Source organism: Sinocyclocheilus rhinocerous, unplaced genomic scaffold (assembly GCF_001515625.1).
Source record: "Sinocyclocheilus rhinocerous isolate Xijiao unplaced genomic scaffold, SAMN03320098_v1.1 scaffold1063, whole genome shotgun sequence".
Classification (NCBI taxonomy): Eukaryota; Metazoa; Chordata; class Actinopteri; order Cypriniformes; family Cyprinidae; genus Sinocyclocheilus; species Sinocyclocheilus rhinocerous.
The window spans coordinates 1,405,183-1,428,912 of NW_015625586.1; the positions used below are offsets into that span (position 1 = coordinate 1,405,183).

Here is a 23,730-nt window from a genome sequence, read left to right on the forward strand (position 1 = left end):
AATCAGGATAAAAAACGTATATTAAAAGCTAACAGAAGCAGTAGCATTTACAAATAACAGCGTATCTAAAAGTATGAGACAACAACAAACAAAAAGCATATCATTAAGAGCCGTGCTTGCACAGGTTCTGCACGATCCTCTTCACTAATATTCTCTGGGTCTCAATCGGGCTCAAATTGATAAGCAATATATACGACGCCATTGTTTACAATACAACCGGAGCTCATGCCGCTGAAGTGAGGGGCGGGACGTTAGACGCACACTAAAGCAATTAGCCAATCACAACACCAGCTAACCAATCTGAGCCCATTGCATATTTCTGAGGGAGGGGCTTCATAAAAGCAGGAAATGATGAGCGCATTTATAGGAGAAGGGACAGAGTGGTGTGGAATAAAGGTAAATTATGTGAAAAAGAATGCGTTTTTTAAAAAACGAAGCCGTACTGTATTAAAGCTTTAATCAGGATAAAAAACGTATATTAAAAGCTAACAGAAGCAGTAGCATTTACAAATAACAGCGTATCTAAAAGTATGAGACAACAACAAACAAAAAGCATATCATTAAGAGCCGTGCTTGCACAGGTTCTGCACGATCCTCTTCACTAATATTCTCTGGGTCTCAATCGGGCTCAAATTGATAAGCAATATATACGACGCCATTGTTTACAATACAACCGGAGCTCATGCCGCTGAAGTGAGGGGCGGGACGTTAGACGCACACTAAAGCAATTAGCCAATCACAACACCAGCTAACCAATCTGAGCCCATTGCATATTTCTGAGGGAGGGGCTTCATAAAAGCAGGAAATGATGAGCGCATTTATAGGAGAAGGGACAGAGTGGTGTGGAATAAAGGTAAATTATGTGAAAAAGAATGCGTTTTTTTTTTTAAACAAAGCATTAACACATGTTAGACTGCACCCCGTAAACACATTCAAGCCTAGAAAAAAAAACAGTCAACCACCCCTCAAATAAATGCAGCCTTGGAGAGCATAAGAGACTTGTTTCAAAACATTTAAAAAATCTTATCGAGCACAAACTTTTGAACACTAGTGTACGCACTGTAATGTGCAAAACTCTAGTATACCATTCTATCTATCATTTCATTAGATCAACATCTTTTTGATTCTTCACCTCCTTCTTCATCTATGCTTCCAAAGCATGAAACCATAAAACCCATCTTCCCTTTCTGTTGCCTGGAGAAGCACCTATAAGAGGCTTGTTGTCAATAACTCTATAAATGAGTCACAATTACCACAATGACAAACCCCCCCCCACCCCCATTGCCTCCATCCTCACTGACTCACACGATACACACCAGACGGCAAAAACACAATGACAAACCCCCCCACCCCCATTGCCTCCATCCTCACTGACTCACACGATACACACCAGACGGCAAAAACACAACCCAGTTTCAGCCAACTGGCTCAGTTTTTTTGATTATTCATATAGTGTGTACCATAAAGGCCCCATAAAATTGCTTGACAAGTGCAGTTTTCTTTCCTGATGTATTTTCTATTGTCCCAGTTGGGGTGGGACATAGCGAATCACTCGTTTACAGTAGTTTACGGCTAGTTAATTTTCCGTGTAGCACATAGATGACTTCACAGTTAACAAACATAGACTAATAGCCACAAAACATAAATTATGATATAGCATTCCTGTAGCTCAAACAGTAGAGCATGACACAAGGAAGCAAGAGAAAGCATGAACTGATAAAAAAAAAGCTTTAAATGCATGATTAGTCACTTTGGATAAAGGCATCCGCCTTAATGCATATATGGAAAATGTAAATAATTTGTGGAGTCTAATCTTTTCCTTTATTTTGATGTTACACACATCACGTCCTGCACTGTTGGCCTCTGTGTTTGGATTTGTTCTGTGTAATAAGATTCCAAGGTGTTACCTGTCCTGATCTGGCTCTGCACTTGTCAACATCATAGCAGATATTTTCAAATCGCAAAACCCACGTGGGCTCACCTCCAAAGAAGCTCTCGCAATCACTCGCTACTTCTCATCCCTCCCGTCCATGCCTCCTTATGCAACCTTTAGCTCTATGACTCAGTTGCTAAGTTTCTTCTTTCGTTCTTTTTTCCTTCTTCTGCTCAGCTATTTGCCATCTGCTGCCTAAAGCAGTGCTCTTGTCCTTTTTTGTTTTATCACCCTGCTAATCATCCATTAGGTCTTCTTAAACACACAGACTGGCCAGACGCTTACATTGCTTATGGCACAAAATAAATACTATGGTGTAGTTACAGAAAGTACCAGCAGAGGCTAATTGAACCATGATGACCAGCCAAACCCTGACCCCTTGATAAACAAACACAGTTTCATTCACTCGCTCAAAGTGAGTGACCACTGTCTCTTCAGCACTCTTGCAATATACTGTACACTATATTGACAAAAGTATTGGGACACACTTCTTAATGATTGAATACAGCTGTTTCAATTAGACCCTCTACCGCAGGTGTATAAAATCAAGCACCTAGCCATGCAGTCTGCATTTACAAACATTTGTGGGGAAAAATGGGTCATTCTGAAGAGCTCAGGGAATTCAAGTGTGGTACTGAGATAGGATGCCACCTTTGCCATAAGTCAGTTCATGATATTTCATCCCTACTAGATATTCTATGGTCAACTGTAAGTGGTAGGGTACAACGGGGCTAAAGGCGCCCCGGGGTAAAAGGCGCCTTTGATATTATTTTCATCTAAACCACTAGATGGCACAAAAACATGGCGTAGCACTTTCCAAAACATCCGCTTTTCAAGATGCACGTGTTTATTTGTATGATCCTTGACGCGATCGCGCGCAGCAGCGCAAAGTTGATTCTGTGCTTACTTGATCTAATATTTTATGTTTTTAAAAATGTTGTAGATTTAAGTAGCAAATGAGAATCGCTAAAATTAATGCATATATTTTGAGACAAAGGTCTTCTTAATGATTTTTGTTTAAGATAATTCAAGCAACAGAATTTAGATAGCGAAAGAATATGTAAAAGTATGGTATTTTAGCCCCCTGCTGTTGGGGCTAAAGGCGCACAGTAATTAACATGATAATTAATAGATGGCTGACTTTTCCATTTCTTGACATGACATGGTTAGATTCAGATGGTAAATATAATATATTATGTTGGGTGTCCATATTAGAGATAATCACCATGTTTAGAATGAAACCATCATATTTAAATACATGATATTAATCATATCATATAATACAATATAATTTGTTGTTACTACTGTAAATATAATTATATTCAATTATTATTGGATCTCCTTCAATACTTTCAGAATCTTTACTTATTAAAATGATTTTGTTTCTGTATTTTAAAATATATTTTTTATATTAACATATTTTAATGACAGTATATTTATTGAACAAAAATATTTTAAAAAATAAGCAGAAAATAGTACAAACTTTGCTAAAGTGATTGTCTTGAACAAGTATTAACTTAGACATTACTTAAAAAACATTATTTTAGCTGAAGTATTTGTATCAATACTGTGTGCCTTTTACCTCATGTGTGGGGTAAAAGGCCCCCCTTGCCACCTCATACATTTATTAGATTTTTAAACAAAATAAACAACTTGAATGATTTATTTTCACACAAAATCTGTTGCTCCATTAATGTTCAATACAACGTATATATTTTTTCTGCAATTATACATTTTAGACGCAGTGAATAGCAATTGTTTTTCTTAAGGTGGGCCTTTAGCCCCGTTGTACCCTACTGTTGGAAAGTTGAAGCATTCACGAAGCTGAAGACCACATGCAGTCACAGAGTGGTCACTGAGTGCTGAGGTGCATGATGTGTTAAAATCACCAACGTTCTGTTGATTCCGAAGCTGAGTTCCAAAGGTTCACTGGCATTAATATAAATACAAAAACAGCAGGAGCATCATGGAATCAGTTTCCATGGCCAAGCAGCTGCATGCATGCCTCACATCACCAAGTACAATGCCAAGTGCCAGATGGAATGGTGTAAGCATGCCGACACTGGACTCTGGAGCAGTGGAAACCTGTTCTGTGGGGTGACGAATGACATTTCTCTGTTTAGCAGTCTATTGGGTGAGTCTGGGTTTGGTGGATACCCGGAAAATGTTGCCTGCCTGGCTGCATTGTGCCGACTGTAAAGTTTGGAGGAGGAGGCATAATGGCATAGGGCTGTTTTTCAGGGGTAGGGTTAGACCCCTTACTTCCAGTGAAGGGAAATCTTCAGCATACCAAGACATTTTTGGCAATGCTATTCTTCCAACAATGTGGAAACAATTTAGGGAAGGCCCTTTTTTATTCCAGCATGACTGTGGCCTAGTAGTGCATAAAGCAAGGTCCATAAAGACCTGATTGGATGAGTTTGGTACAGAAGAATTTGACTAGTCCGCACAGAACTCTAACCACAACCCCATCAAATGCCTTAGAGATGAACTGGAACAAAGTTTGTGAGCCAGGGTTTCTTGTCCAACTTCAGTGCCTGACCTCACAAAATGCTCTACTGGATTGGATGAATGGGTAAAATTGGTCAAAATTGCCACAGAAACGCTCCAAAATCTTGTGGAAAGACTTCTCAGAAGATTGAAAGCTGTTATAGTTGCAAAGGGGGAACAACTTCATTAATGTCTTAGAATGCGATATGTATTTAGAATGCAATGTCATTAAAGCCTAGGGTGGCCATACGTGCCATTTTTATGGGACACGTCCTTGCCAGGATTTCTGTATTTGGCTCTGTTTTCCTGTTGTCATACTGCTGTCATTGTACTGTCATACATAACGTGCTGGCATTGTACATAATCGATCAATCGTGGCACGTGAGATGGTGGGATCTACTGAGAACGGTCAAAGTGATGAAAAAACGCGCACATGTTAGGTGTGTTCGTTCATTCTATTTTATTTTAGGCAATATAGAAATCCTGGCAAGGACGTGTCCCGTAAAAATGGCCCGTATGGTCACCCTATTTAAGCCTCTGTTGGTGTAATGGTTAGGTGTCCCAGTACTTTTGTCCATATAGTGCCTCTTACTCCTTGTTATACATCACATTTTGCTGAGAAAAGATTGCATTTGTGATCCAATTTTCAAAAGCCATGGCCAATTTTGCAGTCCACTAATAGCATAAGCACATTCAACATTAAGACAGCACACTACGACAAACAATACAGCCATTCGGTGACCCCCAGCAATAAATAAACAGTGAATGCCCCATTACACAGTCTAAAACAGCCTTCTCATTCTGATTGCTGTCTCTAGACCTATTCGCTGTTAAAACTATTAAAACTATTTATGTTTTGGTCTCTGAGCGTGTGCGGTGACTGTTTTTCTTCCCAGTGGCCTCTACTTTTAATCAATTAGTTTTGTATTTCACATTTCTGTTTTTGTTCTGTCTTTTTGCCATATTTAATTCATAGCAATATAAGGAAAAACAAGAAATAAATGAAAAGACATGATGTAAACTGGACTCAAACTCTCTCTGCCTACATGAGCACCAAAGCTAAATGTGTTATAGCACTAAAACAGCTAAAAACCCTGTCATCATTTACCTTCCCTCCTGCCTTTCCAAACTTTTATGCCCTTCTTACTCCTGTGAAACACAAAAAAATACATTTTGAAGAATATTTCTGCTGCTTTGTCCACATGGACATATATACTAAAAATGGTGTAGAAACAATTTTGACTTATTTGTGAATTTTACAAATAATTATAAAGAACTGGCAACTTGACAAGACATTGAATTAAATGTGAAATTTTGAAGTATAAAGACTGAAATGCTATTATCTGGTAAAATGTACTCCAATAATCTATATTTACAACTTCAAACATAATTTGTTTTACGGTGTCTTAATACAGTAGCATGAAGCAACACAATCACTTTGCATGATAAACAGATCTAAATGTACAGTATGCCCTTTTTCCACCTTGAAGCACATTAACAGATCTTATTAATGAAAGGCAGAGGAACATCCCTGTCAAGAGGTGCAGAAAATTACAGTGATATTAGATGAATCATGTCCTTAATTTCACATGAAGGGCAAAGAAGTTATAAAATCCAATTCATCTCATTTAGAGATGCTTTCTTTTTGTTACTTGATACATAGTGTGGACTATAATATCCCGTCAATTCCCTAGTCCGCTCCATGTTATTTATTTACAGATGGAAATTTGTCAACAGAAACCTTGAAATTAAGTTTCCTTGACCAAAAATGATCAAGGAAGTCTCCTTCTTAGGTCCTTTTAATACCTGTCTCTTCACTAAACAGTTGCCCCACTTTTTTGTGCAGTATTAAACACCTTCAAAAAGACAAATTCACTCTTGCTTATCTTTTTTGCATTTAATTCCTGTGTACTAATCTAGTCTTCTAAACTTGGCATTGTGTACTGTAAATATAAAGTGACAATAAGTAATTAATTGTTCCCATTTTACTTTTGTGACATTTCTAAAATCTTTCTAAAGTCTTGTTCAGCTTTCCACTAGCTCTTGATGAGGTCAAGTCTTGTAAGCTTGTTGGAGAAAACTGGCCACAGATCAATATGCAAAGTCAACCATTTCCCAACAAATGGGGAGTAAAGGAGAGACACAGAGAAAGAGAGAGAGAGACTGATGAAGACTGAAATTGAGATCAAGTTATAGGAACAGGGGGTAATGGTGAGGTTGGTCCTCCTCACCCCTCCTTTCTTGAACCCGCTTCACATTCATCCTCTCTTCTGTGAGAAAAAAAGAGAAAGAAAATGAGAGTGAAGTCTGAATAGATTAAAATCAATATGTCTACCTGCTTTTTATTTTTGTTCATTATTAATCTGGGGCCAAGATGCTTCTCCAGGGAGATATGGGAGAAATGGGATTTACTTCCAGGGCCTCCTGTGTGCTGTTTCTGAAGGTGGTTTTAGCAGAACAAGGGGAAAAAAGCACTGAAAAAGAAAAGGATGCATAGACATGAAGAACTGGGACCTGATTGATTGATTGCTCTTACAGGCAGTGGCGCAAAAACGGTTATGCAGTACAGTGCATAGGGGCGCCACACATAGGGGGGCGCCATTTTGCCAAAATCTTTTTCTAAAACGCTTTAATAAAACGTTATAAATAATCAAAAGCTTAGTTATTAAAAATAATTAATGTAACATTTTTATTTAACGTTTTTTTTTTAGCATTTTAATGAGTTCAAAAATTTATTTATTAAAAACTTATTAAGACGCGGAACGGCCGTATCTCTTAGCAACCACAACAAACGGGAGACTTTTCAGACGCGCACTTCAGCTTGACTTATATGTCAGTAAAAAACTTCCCTGTCCTGTCAGCCGTTTTACTGTGCTCACGGCGCACGCTCTTCAACTGTACGCGAAAATGAGGCGCACGATCACTTCATAAATAAACCGCACTAGAAACTGCGAACGTTCATCGTCAGTTAAGTCATGAAATTACCAAAATAGCAATTAAAACTGCAAAACTGTGCATGCATGTATGTGCATTACATTTAAGAACGTCTCTCAAATGCATGCAGCCTACTGAAATATTCTGCAATTCAAGATCACAATAGGGCGCAAGATGACAGGCTATGTATTTTTTTGTATTTATCATTTAATGCACAAGTAGGCCAAATCTGAGCACAGTGCAGTTAAATGTACTAGAAAATATGTGCTAATTTTTCGTTAATTTGTAAAGTACGAAAATGAAAAGAAAATGAATCCGTATTTAAATGCATGAAAAAAACTTATTTTACATTCTTACATTATTTTCCTTTGTACAGAGCTCGATTTAGGTATGACAAAAGTGCTGCAATGAATTCATTTTGACAACTAATAGAATGTTAAACACTGACTGATAACTTTTTCAGAGTTCATTGATTATATAAAATTCAGTGTTCTTTATTTACATATATTCAAATTAACTAACTAAAAAGTGTGCAATAGTACATGTGTTTGAAAATAAAAATGAATAATGAGGCTACTAGAATACAGGGGGGCGCCGACACTGATCTTGCTTACCCCTCGGCAAATGTGCAGTTGCGCCCCTGCTTACAGGACATTATGGAATTACGTCTGCCTTCTGGAAGAAAGTGACAACACTTGATTGATCAGAATAGTGTATCCAGACTGGAGTGTTTACTCCTCAGAGGAAGACAGGATGAAGAACAAAGCTTTTAGTTGGTGAAAACAACATTGCATCATTCAGCACAGGGACACAGCAGAGTGTGCGTGACTGTGTGTGTGCATACCATTTATAAGCAGTAGTTGTTTTTAACCCAATATAGAATTAGATATAAAGAGACAAATGAGTGTTTTAAAGAAATTCTTACAAACAGATCTGAGATTAACTGGAGGCTGTAAACTAGACTGCAATATAGACTCGTTACACTGCAGTCACACAATTGACAATGCTATCCACAATCAATGCCATAAAACCGTTGATTCATCATGGCATAATGTACAGTCAGCTGGTCATTCAAATAAATTAAAATTAAGACAAAATAAACCCTGACAGGGCAATCAGGACGTGCTGAAAAATAAAATAAAATAAAAATAAAACAAAATAAAAAATGAAATAAATTAATTAATATATATTTTTTAAATAAATATATAAAAATTAGCTACAGCAATGACTAGCACAACAATATAGGATATCAGTTACCTGGGACAACAGTCAATTATGGAGTTTAGTGGTCATTATACAAACATATTGGCATAATGTAGTATAATATATACAGTAATAATGTCTCTTTCATAAATTTTTTGTAGAATCCGACATAAAACTTAAAGCCCATACTAATCCCGGAATCTCAGCCGACAGTATGTGCATTGAATAGAAAGGCTCGACAAGACAGGTATTTCTAAGCAGAATAATGCAATTTAATATTTATACCCCCAATTAGCTGGTATGACATTCATGCAGGACCTGCTCTGCATAGCTGCTGAGCAGATTAGCAGATCTGCAATGGAGCTAATGTAGAATTATTCAGTCTGTAGAGGTGTTACACGCTCGTCAAGGCCAGTTATTAATCCACACGTTCTTTCATAGAGGCACAAAGTAGTCCACGTAAGATCCAAGCAAAGCGACTGAGAGCCCCGAGAAAAACAGCACGACTACAGAAGACTGAATTAGCCAGAGCATGTTGCGCTAATCCGTACTGTATAAAATGGAGTCTGTGTTATCAAGATTGAAGATAGGCACTTAGAGTAAAGTAAAATGAGTATCAGGCATGAGTAAGCCTGATTAAGCTGGAATAAGCCTGCATAAGATGAGATGAGATGGGCGTGAAGCATCAGAGTGGGCTGAAGGATCAGGGTTGAGACAGGGCAGCATGCATTATGGAGGAGAGAGATCCTTAAGCTCAGTGGATCAGGCCTGCCCTGACAGCGAGAACAGACTCATATATATACACACACAGCATACACTTACACACTGTATGAATATACATGCTTATATAGTCTGGCAGGGATCTCTCTCACACACACACAAAGATAGGCAGAATCCGCAAACACTGACTATGACTGCATACATTTAGTCTGAGGGTGGACTGGCATATATTCTGGTTGGAATATACTAAGTCCAACCTGCTGAGAAATAAAGGCGGGTTTCAAATAAGGTCTCTTAAGGCACCTTGTTCTCTTCTTTCTTTCCTGCTATGCTTATACTTTTCATGCTCTATATTAAAAACCACCATCATACACTTACCCATATGAAAGAAAAATCACACATCCCTTTAATAGCTCTTTAATATCTCAATCGTTTTAGTAGATGACAAGAATAAATGGGGGGGCATAATAGTAATACAATTTTAGTCCTGAAAAAAAACCTCGACAATAGCCCCTTTCACACAGTAATGCCAGTAAATTGCCTTAAAATGACCGGAATGACTTTACTGGTAAATAAAAAAATGCGCTGTTCACACAGGCAATGACGTTCCATCTTTTTACCGGTAAAGCAAATTACCGTTAAATTCAATCGTTTTAGTAGATGACAAGAATAAATGGGGGGGCATAATAGCAATACAATTTTAGTCCTGAAAAAAAACACACACCAGTGATTTCTCTAGGGATCTCGACAATAGCCCCTTTCACACAGTAATGCCAGTAAATTGCCTTAAAATGACCGGAATGACTTTACTGGTAAATAAAAAAATGCGCTGTTCACACAGGCAATGACGTTCCATCTTTTTACCGGTAAAGTGCCATTCACACATCAGCTTCAAAATACCGGTAAATTCTGTGACATAATTAACCGGAAATTAACTCTAAACATCTGTGCCTCCCGGTGTTGTGTTTGTAAACATGGAAGGGTATACGTGGTCAGAGTTTTTGTTGATGTTTTCATTTTTTTGTCAAACATTCACAATCATGCAGCTGCTTTTGGCCCAGAGACATTGTATAGATTCAAACCGAACTACACAGTGCGGATTAAATGCGTTATCTGTGTCAGAATGTTATGATTGGCCCGGAGTAGACGTCTTACGTCACCGTGTTCTGAACTCATGCATGCTCATACCGGTAATCTCGTTCTGCGTTCACACAGAGCACATTACCGGTAATTTACTGGTGATATTACAAATTCTCATACCGGTAAACAAACTTGCCGGTATTTTTGAAAAGGTCCTGTTCACACATGACCTCTTAATGGTAATTTACCGGTAAAGACTGTTTGTGTGAAAGGGTATAATGTCTCAAACTGTGTTCATATTTGCCAAAAGCATGCAATTAAAAGCCACACATTTCAATATGAACATTTCACATCAAAGTTTCTCCAAACCAGATATGCTATCCACAACAGTTTTATAGCTCTACACTCATACTATATATCAATACTGTCATTCATGTCTATGTCTTTTTAATCATGTCTATGATTTTTAAGTTGATAAATGTCCATAAAATCTCCTGAGCAATGAAGTATTTTTTAGTAATTACATTATGATTGGTAAATCATTACAAAACTAGAAATCTAATTAAGCAATTAACAAGCGAAATAATTCTTTAGAATTAGTTCTTTTTAATAATTCAAACGAGATTAATCGATTTGCTAAATTTTTGCAATGACTGTGAAAGGAGAATTCTACAACAGTAAAACAGTGTCAACACACTGTAAGAAAAAAAAAAGGTTCTGTGTAACAGAGACGCTGGAGTTTGGTTAGAATCCATGAGCGGAAGTTTATTAAAGGTCAAGGCTTTAAACAGATGTTGTTGAATCCAGTCGTCCACTGCAGCAACCGAGGAGGGTTCGCCAGACCACGGGAACAGAGGCGGTTGGAATCCTAGGACGCACTGGAAGGGGGTTAGACCTGTAGAGGAGTGAGCTTTGGGGTTTTTGACTGAGCACAGATCTGACAGGACTTGACATAGTTGGTGATGTCTCGTGCCATGTTACTCCACCAGAAAGAGTTCTGTACTAGTTGGAGAGATACCAGGATGACCCGAGCAGAGAGAAGTGTGAACCCATTGCATGATTTGAAGTCTTAAAGCTTGAGGTACATAATGCTTTCCTGGGGGTGTGTTTTACATTCTGCCAGGACATTATCCTTTAAGTTTACGGACATTTCCCGGTAACACTTTATTTTGATCGTCCACTTTAGACATTCTACTAACAGTAAGTAACTTTGCAACTACTCATTTCATACATGTCCACTGTAGAGGACACCAGGACAAAAAGCATGTTTATTACACATTTTGGGAGACAAAAGAATTGAATAGGAAAACAAATTATGTATCAATATTCTTATGAAATATTAGATTTTATTATGAAAATCTGGCCAATTACTACTCCCATTATTACACTTCTTTTTTCAACATGCTGTCCCAACAGCACTTTAATATGCAAATTAGATACAGTGTATAGATTGTTTCTGTCTGCAATAGAAAACCAGTTTATGGAATTTTTACACACATATTGCATAAAGCAAAATGGTATATCAAATCATTTTGTTATATATTTTATAACATAGTTGAGAACCATCCTTAAACAAAGTTAGTTAAAAAATAGAAATTCAAATATTGTGACAAAATTAATTTTGTAGGGTGCCACAAGTTTGTTATAATTTCCAACGGGTGCCGCGACTAAAAAAAGGTTGGGAAACACTGCTCTAAACAATGTAATGACATGAAAAAATACTAAATTCACAAAGCTTTTTATTTCTGGTTCTCAGGAGGACATGTCAACTCATTCTACTAACCCTAAACCTAACCTAACACCATTAGTAGACATTGTTAGTAGACATGTAGTTGCAAATGAATAAGAATTAGTTGACATGTAGTTGCAAAGTTACTTATAGTTAGTAGAATATCTACAGTGGACTATCAAAATAAAGTGTAACCCATTTCCCTAACCTTAACCCTAATCCTAATTCTAATCCTAAAAACAATACAATGCAACGCATAATTCAAAATAGAGGTAAACACCTGTGAAAAATCAATATGTAAAATTCCTTTAACACAGTACATTATGCCCTATTTTTTATATTTATTGTTTATATTCAATAAACAACACTTTACACAATTTATGTAACTTATTCAAAAACATAAATGCTAATTTATTTGTCATTTGGCATTTAAATATACCTTTTTTCCACTACAAAAAAGCATATAAAACAAGTAATGACAGTTAAATAGATGAATCATTTTTCATCAACTGAAATTCTTCATCTAAACAAATGTGGTTGGCTAAAATGAATCAAACAATATAAAACCAATTCACCTTAGAGAATGGAAAAAAAAAACACATACATACATAAATAATAAACAGGTTAACTAAATCTGTCCTCTCTTTGAACCTACCTCAGGTTCAGAGACATTTGGCACTCCAGAGGCAAGTCTCAGTTATATTTTAATGCCCTGGAACAGATGGAGGTGAAGACAAGAGGTCACATGACTATAGGTAGTGTGAGATGGCATCAGTTGACTTGGACACCACTGAAAGTGGGAATTAATTTTCTTGGTTGTGGTCCATGTCGCCACAACTCGCAAGGTCTCTGCAATCCATAAACCTGGAAGTGAATTATGTCTCTGGCGAAGTCAGAGAGCTTCTCTACAGCATGATACTGTTTCCTAGAAGCGAATGTGTCTTTTGGGGGAGTTTCAGCTTTGAACCTGACCGTGTGGATACAATGCAGCTCAGGCCCATGGCTCAGAGAAACAGACCAAACAGAATTTAGAGCTCATCAGATAATAAACAATACATCAAAGCATCATTGTTCTCTGACACTCTGCAACACACACACAAGCCTGTGAAGAGTCACATCCAACTGTTTGATCCAAGGTATGAGAGCTCTTGTTGGATTATCTGTATATGAGGTGTTTCAAATAGATCATTACCATCTAGTAATTACCAGTTACACCCACACTGTGGCTCTTCACCCATCCATGAGCCCACGTAGAGAGGCATCTCATCCACCTCCACAGCTCTCTATATACAAACAATGAGACAAACACACTATTCTATCGAACAACATCCTTCTCGCTTTTTGCACTACCTCCATCCATCCCCAGACCTCTCCCTCTATTGTATGTTTTCTGTATCTGTTCATGTCTAGCAGGTCCTTAATAAAAAAAATGTTAAAATACATTAAAATTAATTAATTAATGTTAATTTGAATAAAAATGTAAGTGTTTCTCATTAGTGGTTCAAATCTCACGATCTTTCTCACTCGCTCTCTTAGTCAGATTAGCTCTGGGAGTCCTAGAGATCTTCTGTAAAAAATAGATAAGCCATAAAGGGATCAAATGATTCCCACGCAATATCTAAAGCAATATTGTGAACCAGTGAGTGTAGAGTACAGGTCAGACCACAGAGATTAATTCCTGTTGACGGGAGTCTAATGTGGCCTGGACATTTTAGTGAGGCGTCAATGACGCTTTGCCGTGGGTGAATGTTGATTCAAGTGCTGATGATGTTTCCCTTTTAGCTGTTCTTTTTTTCCCCCTTTCAATTCAGTCCTTCAAATTATGCTGTATTGCAAGGCGAGCAATGCATTAATATTCCTCTTCTTTTTATCACAGTGTTTACAAGGCAGACCTGTACTGACATTCCTCAAACATTCTATTTTCTTCATCTTCTCGATAATTTTATGCAATCAATTCAGCTTGAACCATTTAACAGAATTCAATCATTTGACACCATTCAAACTGTTTTGTAGATTTTAGCCTTGGGCGCTCTATCCATTTTGGCTTTTATAAACGTAACAATTTTTTAAAAATGTAAAATTCATGTTCAAAAGCCTCCCTTTGCAATTCAGTATGCTAATAACAATTACATCATCGCTGATGAAATTGAATTATTTGATTCATATTTTAATTCCCACATATGCAAAGGAAGCACAACAGACACTTAACGTGTTAATTCTCATTCACAGTCAACAGAAAACAAGGCAGATGCTGAACATCATGACAACAGCAAAGTTATGCAGAAATGAAGTCTAAAACCTAAGCCTACATAAACTGTAACACTATTCTTTTGCTGCCGTGCAAACACCAGTATTTCCTTCAGGAAATGCAAATCTAGTTCCTATTCAAATTCCTGTCTGTGTAACCGCCTCTCTTTAAATGTCACATTTTTCATCCTCTCTATTATAATTTTACTCACCTGCTCATTCTTGCTCCTGTTTTCTTTCCTCCAGCTGGCTCTAGGACAGGAAGATACCCACCCGTCATCTTCCTTCCCCTCGTCTACGTCTAAGTCCTCCTCCTCAGCAGACTCCTCCAAAACTCTGGGGGTTCTGGGATCTCAGGGTTCCATTTCACCCCTGAGTCGCTGGGTGATGCACAGCCGCGGCCGTGCCTCCAACACTTCCACATTGGAGCTGCCCTATCGTTCGCCGGTGCCCTTTTCCAAACAGGAATTTTGGGAGATGCTGGGCAGCGATCTTTTCAAATCAGACACGGACGCATCGGGGAACTCGCGTGTCAAGCGCCGCCCACCAATCGTCAAAACGGGCAAATTTAAGAAGATGTTCGGCTGGGGCGACTTCTACTCCAACATCAAGACGGTGCGCCTCAACCTACTCATCACGGGTAAGATCGTGGACCATGGGAATGGCACTTTCAGCGTCTACTTCCGTCACAATTCCACCGGCCAGGGGAACATCTCCGTCAGCCTGGTACCTCCGGTGAAGGCTGTGGAGTTCGACTTGGAGCGCCAGAGCGTGGTATACCCTAAAGACTCGAAGATCTTCAACTGTCGTGTAGACTACGAGAAGGTGGACCGCAGCAAACGCACCTCGCTCTGCAACTATGACCCCTCCAAGACCTGCTTCCAGGAGCAGACACAAAGCCACGTGTCCTGGATCTGCTCCAAACCCTTTAAGGTCATTTGTATCTACATTTCCTTCTACAGCACAGACTACCGACTGGTGCAGAAGGTCTGTCCAGACTATAACTACCACAATGAGATGCCCTACCTACCCTCAGGCTAGAGCTTCGTGGAGCAATGGTCTGGGGCAAGGAGGGCTGGTTGGGGAGAAGGAGTTGGTATACAAAGCAACAGTTCTATTACGGATGTGAAGATGAATGTGCAATGCTAATATGGGAGGGTTTTTTTAAAGGACACAGAAGTCCTTATCTAAAGACTCTTCAGAAACTTATCACTGAGCTGATATGAAACACCCCCTCATGATCTGAACATCACAGGTGGTTCTCTAAAAGGTGAATGTACAGTATTCGACGTGCTGCAGTTGATGTCTTGAAGACCCTCTTAAGCAACCTGGCAAATGTGACTTGCAAAAACACATATATGCAAAACCAAATGGTCAGGCCCAGGTGCTCAGGGTGGAAGTGTCTGCTACATCAGTCCGAGTCCCTGATTGGCTGCGCTCATCAGTTTCCAGTGTTGCGGTCTTCTAATTAACACTTAGGAACAAGAAAATATGCGGGTCACCAAAGGCTGCTATGCAGAGGTGGAAGACGTTGCTGACTTGGTGTACACTCTTAAAAATAACGGTTCTTTTTTAGCTTCTATGGTTCTTTAATATCCATGGAACCTTTCCATTGCACAAAAGGTTCTTTAAATTATTACTTCACTTTAAGGTTCTTCTGGGAACCAAAAACTGTGAATCTATGGAATCGCTAAACCCCCCCTTGAACCTTTACTTTTAAGAGTGTAGCTTGTTTTCCCCAAAACAAACACAGCTAACACAACCTAACACACAAAATTTACACAGCATGACTCACTGACACTTTTTTCGCATCTGTATATTAAACACAAAAACAAAGGATGACACAAAAAGAAGACTAAAATAAAGCCAGTGCTGTAAATGCAGAATGCAAAAGTCTAAGAGCAAAATTACCAGATTTCACAAAAAGATAAAAGCCTCCACCCTCCCTAATATCAATGAGAAAGAACGAATGCAGGACAGAAAGCACTTTAATTAAAAATACAGCACCGAAAAAGAGATGTTGAGTCTGCATTGAGCCCAATCTCTCTATTGTTCTGACTGTTAGGGAAGTGCAGAACAGACGTTTTGTTTGGTCAGGATTCCTGACTTTGTGCTGTGGTAACTGTTCTGCTGAACGCACGATTGCGTCGCCCTTGTCTGAACATTCCCTTACAGAGAAAAAAACGAGAAATATTATTATGTTAATTTTGCATAATTTAATCACACTGCACTGGGAGAGCTTGCATTACATTATGAGATTTACCTGGCCAAGGCCTTTTCTGGATGAACGGCATTCAAGCTGACCTTCAATGAACAAACTGTTTATTGATAATTGTTGTGAAGGAAAATCAGTTATATAAAATTCAAGTGGATTTAGATAAAAGATGGGCAGACCTTTTATGTTACCAGCCAAAAACAGGCCAGGTGAACTGACGTCATCAGGGAAGAAATGACGGAAGAGGAAAGACAGAGAGGAAGGATGGAAAGTAAAAGACAGCAGTGGGAGTTATGACGTCTGCAGTGACGAGCAGGTGTACATGACAGAGTGAAGAGGAGAATGAATGAGGATATGAAAGGGGAAAAAGGTGATGCACAACATGAGAAAATGAACAGGAGATGGACCAGGAACAAACAGATGAGAAAGAGACAAAATGAATATAGGGGAAGGGAAAGAGAAGAGAATCACAAAAAAAGACTGAAAAACAAACTCAGGATGCTAGAGTAACATAAAAGCACAATATGGAACGTCAAAGTGTCGTCTCACCGAGAGAGTTGGAGGGAAGAAGCTTTTTATGAGCCTACGAAGAAAAAGAAAAAACCCTCTTTGCCTGAAGTTAAATTCAGTACGGTGAATACACCCCTGTGGGTTTCGACACAATTTAGAGAGTAACAAAGATGGAAATATCCTGCTGGATAGATCAGTTTATCCATGTTCTTAAAAGACATACTATTCATCTCCCTCTAATCTGAAATGTATTGTTTTACTTACAGGCAAAGCTGCAAAACACTTTGACAGCAGCCTGTGTTCCACTGTCATTGTGTGTAGGGTCCTTACTCGAATGAAAAGTGCTTAGGGTCCAAAATAATATCACCAGCAATTCATTTGGAAACTTGTAGCATCATATATAGGCTGGTTGAAAAAACAAAAAACAAAAACACAAACACACACAAAGTTTTGACATCACAGATAAAGTTACAATGGTGAAAAGTTATTATCGCCATTCAGCTTAGTAGATGGTTTGATTTTACATCACATCTATCATTCATACAATCCGACTTAAACCATGTTGTGATTCCTTCTCAGTGTTCATTTTGTACCCTGTAATTGCTAAAGAAGGTAGAAGACGAGTCACCTGTGACTGCTCCAACAGGTCTGTGTCTGATCTGTGTAAATGAACGTTTGATCCAGACCGTGTTGCTTTGATCTGTCTCTGTTGCTTCCTAAACCGTGTCGAAATGTTTGGCCAGTCTGGTCATATCAAATTTGCCTCAGTCTAATTCTCAGAACAGACACGTGAAAATAAAACACTTCTGTCAGTGCAGCATGTCTGGTCTACCCTGCTGGTGAACTGAGCTCACAGCTCTCTGCTCTCTTCTCCCTCAGGCGCTGGTCTGGACTGAGCTTCCTGATCTCCTGCAGCTTAACTACACTACCGCCTGCGCGCACACACACACACAGCCTCTCACGTAATGGCGTAATTGCTCAACTTGCAGGAATCTTTCATCCTTTTATTATTGGTTCTATTTTGTTCATTCTCTTTCAATGGTTCAGCTTCATTTTGTTGATGTCACTTATTTTTGTTCATTCTTTCTGTCTTTCATTTGTTCATTCTCTTTTTCATTTTTTTTTTGTTTCTTTTTCCATTCAGTCCTTTGTTTGTTCCCTTTCATTTGTTCAACTTCATTTCATTTGTTAGTTCATTCTTTCAGTCATTCTTTTCTTTTTGTTTGCTTTTTGACATTCATTCTTTCTCCTCTCTTTTATTTGTTCATTCACTTTCTTTTCATTTCTTTATCTTTTGTTTGTATTCTTTGTTCAGTTACTTTCATTTGTTTTTCGTTCAATCTTCCTTAATTTTTCTCATTCCTTCTGTCACTTTCTTCTTTTCATTCTCCCTTTCTTCTCTTTCTTACTGTAATTCTCTCTCTCTTTATCTGAAATATAGAGAATCTTTTTTGCTCATTCTTTATATTTCATTTGTTCACTTCCTTTAACATGCTTCCTTTTTCATTCATTCTTCCTTACATCCTTTTTGCACTTTCTTCTAACACAATCATTTTCATTCTTGTTTCTCTTTTGTTCAGTCTGTTTTGTTTGTTCAGTTCCTTTAATGTGTTTGCTTTTTTCATTCATTTTTGCCTTTCTTTCAATACTTATTTCTAACTTGCATCCCTTTTGCACTTTCTTCTGAGATAATCGTTCTTTTTCATTCTTTTTTTTCCCTTTTTCGTTCATTCTTTTTTGTTCACTTCCTTTAATGTTTGCTTCCTTCTTCATTCATTCTGCCTTTTTTCCATTCTTTCTTTTTTCTTTCCATCTTTTTTTCACTTTCTTCTTCCATTCACTCTTTCTTCCCACTCACTTTCTCTTGCTCTCTTTCTGTCTGATCCTCAAGAAATATCTTCAGCAAACCCCTAGTGGTTCCCTTCGCTCTTCTCATGGTCACAGGATGTTTTGGAGCCCTTCTTTATACCGCTCTCACACTTAGCTAACAACAGAACATTAAGTGTTCCCCTGGTGATTTCGTAGGAGAGTTTGCTGACTATAGTGTGTCTATATTAAACCACTGAACATGAGCACACGTGGGCTGCACTAAAACGTACAGTTTAGAAATCAATCCTAATTTGCTTCTAATTGCTTTCAGGTAATAGTAGCACTCTGAATGCTACTTACCCACAAAAAGCTGACTGCAAATCTGTTTATACCTATACACAACGCAGTCCCCCATTATATCCATGGGAAATGTCTCCAAAACAACTCCGAATCTCCCTCTGACTGCAGAAGAGGGATAAGGAGACTACACTGTCACGCACTGCTGGGCGTTGCCAAGGCAAGGATAAAAGTTGAAGTGGAGGAACTCTTCAGTTGTCATAGCAACAGGCTCCTTCCTAATTGGCTTCTAATTGCTTTCAGGTAATAGTAGCACTCTGAATGCTACTTACCCACAAAAAGCTGGCTGCAAATCTGTTTATACCCATACACAACGCAGTCCCCCATTATATCCAGGGGAAATGTCTCCAAAACAACTCCGAATCTCCCTCTGACTGCAGAAGAGGGATAAGGAGACTACACTGTCACGCACTGCTGGGCGTTGCCAAGGCAAGGATAAAAGTTGAAGTGGAGGAACTCTTCAGTTGTCATAGCAACAGGCTCCTTGGCTGGCCTGTTGGACTTGGACGGAGCATCGGACACCTGGTCATTCCGGAGAACCAGAACTGAGCTAGCAGCCTCTGTAAGCAACAAATTGTACAATGAAATGTGGTACAACATGTACTGAACAGACATATACTGCACATAAATATATAAATAAATGAATATTTATAAATATATATATATATATATGAATATATATATATGAATACAGATATATACAATAATCCAACTCCCGGGAACTGGATGAAGCTGTATTACATGTCAGACATACAGTGGACTCTTCTCTGGTTCATTTGAGGTTTACCGTTTATTTCTCTATTTTTACATTGTTTATTTTACGTGTGTGTCATATTGATATAGTGTATGGATGACAATGGTGGCATTTATTGTGGTTTTCTGACATCTGACAAAAAAAAATCTGAATAAATAAAAGGAAAGCACTGAGTTTGGCTCCCGAGCTCAGAGGGCTAAAGTGACTGTCGTTTCAGGTCTCGTCTTGTTTTGACTGCTGATTGACAGAGGGGATGACATGAGCACAACATGAAAGCCTATGTTATCGCTCTATTTGCATACTTGTATTCAGTGCCCATGGCAAGAAGCGGGGAAAACAGGAGGTAATGGTCCACAGGGATACGGAGAAAGAGATGACAGAATTACTGAGACAGTGGAACTATACAATAAATTGCACTTAAACAGTGTCACCGTGAACTCAAAACGTCTACAAAGTTTCTCTTACTTTCTTTTCTTTCTTGGACATAATTGGCATTAAATCTGTCCAGCATCGCAATTAAACCTGACATTTCAATGATTTCATAGCATGCAAATGAGCTTAAATGATGTTGTCGTAAAGCAGATCGATTACAACGTGGTATCTGACAGCAACTTCAGCTCCCCCTTCTGTTCTTTTTGTCTATATATATATATTATTTCACGTCCCTAACCGACCTCCGCTCTCTCCTCTTTTTCTCTCTTTCCTCTCATCTCCCAATCCGGCCTCTTGCACAGCCTGCCTGAGGATAACCTTGGAGAGAGTGATGAAACCGCTCTAATTTGGGCTGTGTGCTCCCGCTCAACCCAACATTCAAAACAAACCAGCGGTGGCGCCCCACAGCACATCACACAGCAAGCGAGAACAGAACAGAGAGAAATGCATAAATAAAGACTGACAAAAGGAGTCAAAGATAAGAGGAGATAAACAAGTTTAAGAGGGCAGGAGTACAACAAATACAGGAGGTGAATAAAAAAAAAGTACATAGTTGAAATATTTCTGGAAAATCTTCACAGTTAATAAATAACAGAGAATCAGACCACTGCTTTGGGTTATTGTGTTTTCATAAGCCAGCAGGATTATGCCAAGGCCTGCGATCACCTAAAAGTTAGCCTGTATGTCATTAAATGAATCTGCATGCAATCTGATGATAAGAGAGCAACTCTATGATCAGCCTTCAGAAACTGAATTTGACGCGATACAATTATTATTTTTATTTTTTTTGGGTCACTACTCATTCTGTATACAGGCATCATTCATAAACATCCATTGAAGAAACTTGATCAATAAACCGTTATTAAAATGCAACCATTCGTCAACCATTAATTTCCATAAAGGATTCCTAATACAGAAGCTTTGTATTATTATTCATTTCTATACATTTTTTTAATTTCAATATAGGATTTTTTTTTTTCAGAGCTTAGCAAACTTTTTTAGTGGATTTGGTCTCAAGTTGTTACTCCTTACGATCTAGTTTTCTCTTGTTCTGGAGGTCACAAAAATAAAATTTTAAGTGCAATATAAAAGCTGCTTCATGTCTGTCAGTGATAAACCACTTCAAATTCAGTGTCCGACACTTGAGAAGGTGGCTACAACTTTATCATCGTGGACACTATAGTGACCCTGAACAAGTGGTCAGTTTTACTGCCAGTCAACTCAAGAGACTAAATGGTTTGCAACCGACCAGAAAAACTGGGAGAAAATCAAGAAAATCCCGATCACAAGAAACAACCTTTGTTACATTGCTATCACAAGAAAAGAAAAAAAATAATGCATGGCCTCTGAGGGCTTCTGTAAACTGTATATGCATATATTGATTAAATACGTTTTTTTGCAAGCAACATATAAATGACAAATATTTCATTATGCAATTAATATTCTTTAGCAAAGATGATATGTTTTATAATAATAATAATAATCTGCTGTGCCACTGGAGAAATGTACCAGGCCTTTAAGAAGCTGATTATGATTTTGAAGTTCATCTAGAAACATTTACAACTTTGACATTTAAATAAATAATAACACAAGCCATAAAACCTGTCTATGCAGCATGAAGCAAAACACCAACACTTCACTGTAACTGATTTTTGTAATTTGAACAGTATTATACTGTAATATGTACAGTAAGATACTGTAAAATGTGTATACAGTATTTTACTGTAAACCGCAAAGGATTATGGGAAAATATACGGTCACTACTGTATTACCTCACTACTGTAAATCAATTTACAGTAGTGAACTTGCCCGCGAAAAACTGACCAAGCGTCGGAGGTGTAACGTTATTTTGGATCCTCTTCTTGTGAATGCCATATCGATGATAACATCAACTGGTAAGTTAATAATGTACGTTAATTTAGCCGAAGTTAACTAACTTAGTTGAACAAAGAGAAGCATAGTAAGTTATCTTCCTATTTACAGTGTTCTTTTGGGAGTTTTAATAAACGCGCTGTGAGGTGTGAAATCAGGAATAACACTACATCCTCCGGAGTGCACCGAGAGGAAGCCTACAACAACAACAATTACAGGCAGGCCTTATTTATGATACAAGACATGTGTGAGAAGCACTTTCAGACGATCATAACAAAGATGCTCAGTAAACTAAAACATTAGTACTGATTGTAATGCAACAAATGTGTTGAGAATAGCATACAGAGGGTGATAATGGTTGGTATGTCCACTACATACCATCTATCTCCCGGGTTAAAAGTTAAGCCCTATTGACCGCATATGTGGAAAAATGCTGTTAACAACAAAACAAAAAATTGACTTGTTTCTTGTATAAATAATAACCTGACTTGTTCCAAACATAAATAAAATAAGCTAAATAAAGTCACGTTCACACCTAGGATGATAACTATAGTTATAAAATCATTCTGATTTTAAAAGAACAACAGAGTCCACATCACAGCTATAATGATAACAGTAGGGAACGATATTATTGGAATCACTTTCAAAACAATTTTTTCTTCAGCTGATGAACGATAAAAACATTGATAGCCAATCAGAATTAATTCGCTGTAAAGAGCTTGAGCATTTAAAGTGACAGATGACAAAACTTAAGCGAACAGAATAAGCAGAATGTAATCATGCATTGTTGTGGACATTAATAGTTATTGTTATTGCTATAGCTACTGTCCCTGGTGTGAATGGTTAAATTAGAATTAAAGCAAGCCACTTGGAAGAATACAGACCAGTAAACATTAAAATGCACAGTTTGAAAAGTATAATCACAAGATTAATATCTCATAATGTAGGCAGGAGACAGAATTGCTTACTGACCTTGAATGTGTGAACTCCATCCAGTCTTCACTTAGCATTTGATAATGCATAACCACATTTTTCATTCCACCTCAAAAAGTGTAAAGTGCTGCCAACTCAAAAAGTTTGATTTAAACAATTAAATAATCATTTCAAACAATAAACAGGTTTTAATGAATAATTCACTGAAGCATGTACAAATATACAAGCTTCACATTTCTGCTTAAGAATCACTGGCCCAGATCATTCTCATTGTGAGAGTCTTACGGTTCAGATCTGTCTACACTCTGGGACTTGTGTTAAAATTATTTCTTGTGGTAATAGACATTATGAAACAAATGCTGTCGATAAAGATGAACTTATATTCAACCTGGAATAATTCTTTAAAGGGGTGGTAGATTATGATTTCAATTTTTCAACTTTAGTCAGTGTGTAATGTTGCTGCAAAGTTACGACACTCAGAGTTCAATGCAAAGTAAGATATTTTCTTTTAA

At 37.9% G+C, this 23,730-nt stretch overlaps 1 protein-coding gene across 1 annotated transcript in view; it reads left to right on the top strand.

Moving 5' to 3' along the window:
• LOC107754835 (neurexophilin-1-like) overlaps positions 1 to 16,075 on the top strand; it is a 44,223-nt gene extending 28,148 nt beyond the window's left edge. The window contains exon 2 of the mRNA XM_016571442.1: positions 14,583 to 16,075. Within this exon, the coding sequence (XP_016426928.1) occupies positions 14,583 to 15,377 (795 nt within the window). The 3' untranslated portion in view covers positions 15,378 to 16,075. The remainder of the gene's footprint in view (positions 1 to 14,582) is intronic.
• The last annotated feature ends 7,655 nt before the right edge of the window (positions 16,076 to 23,730 follow it).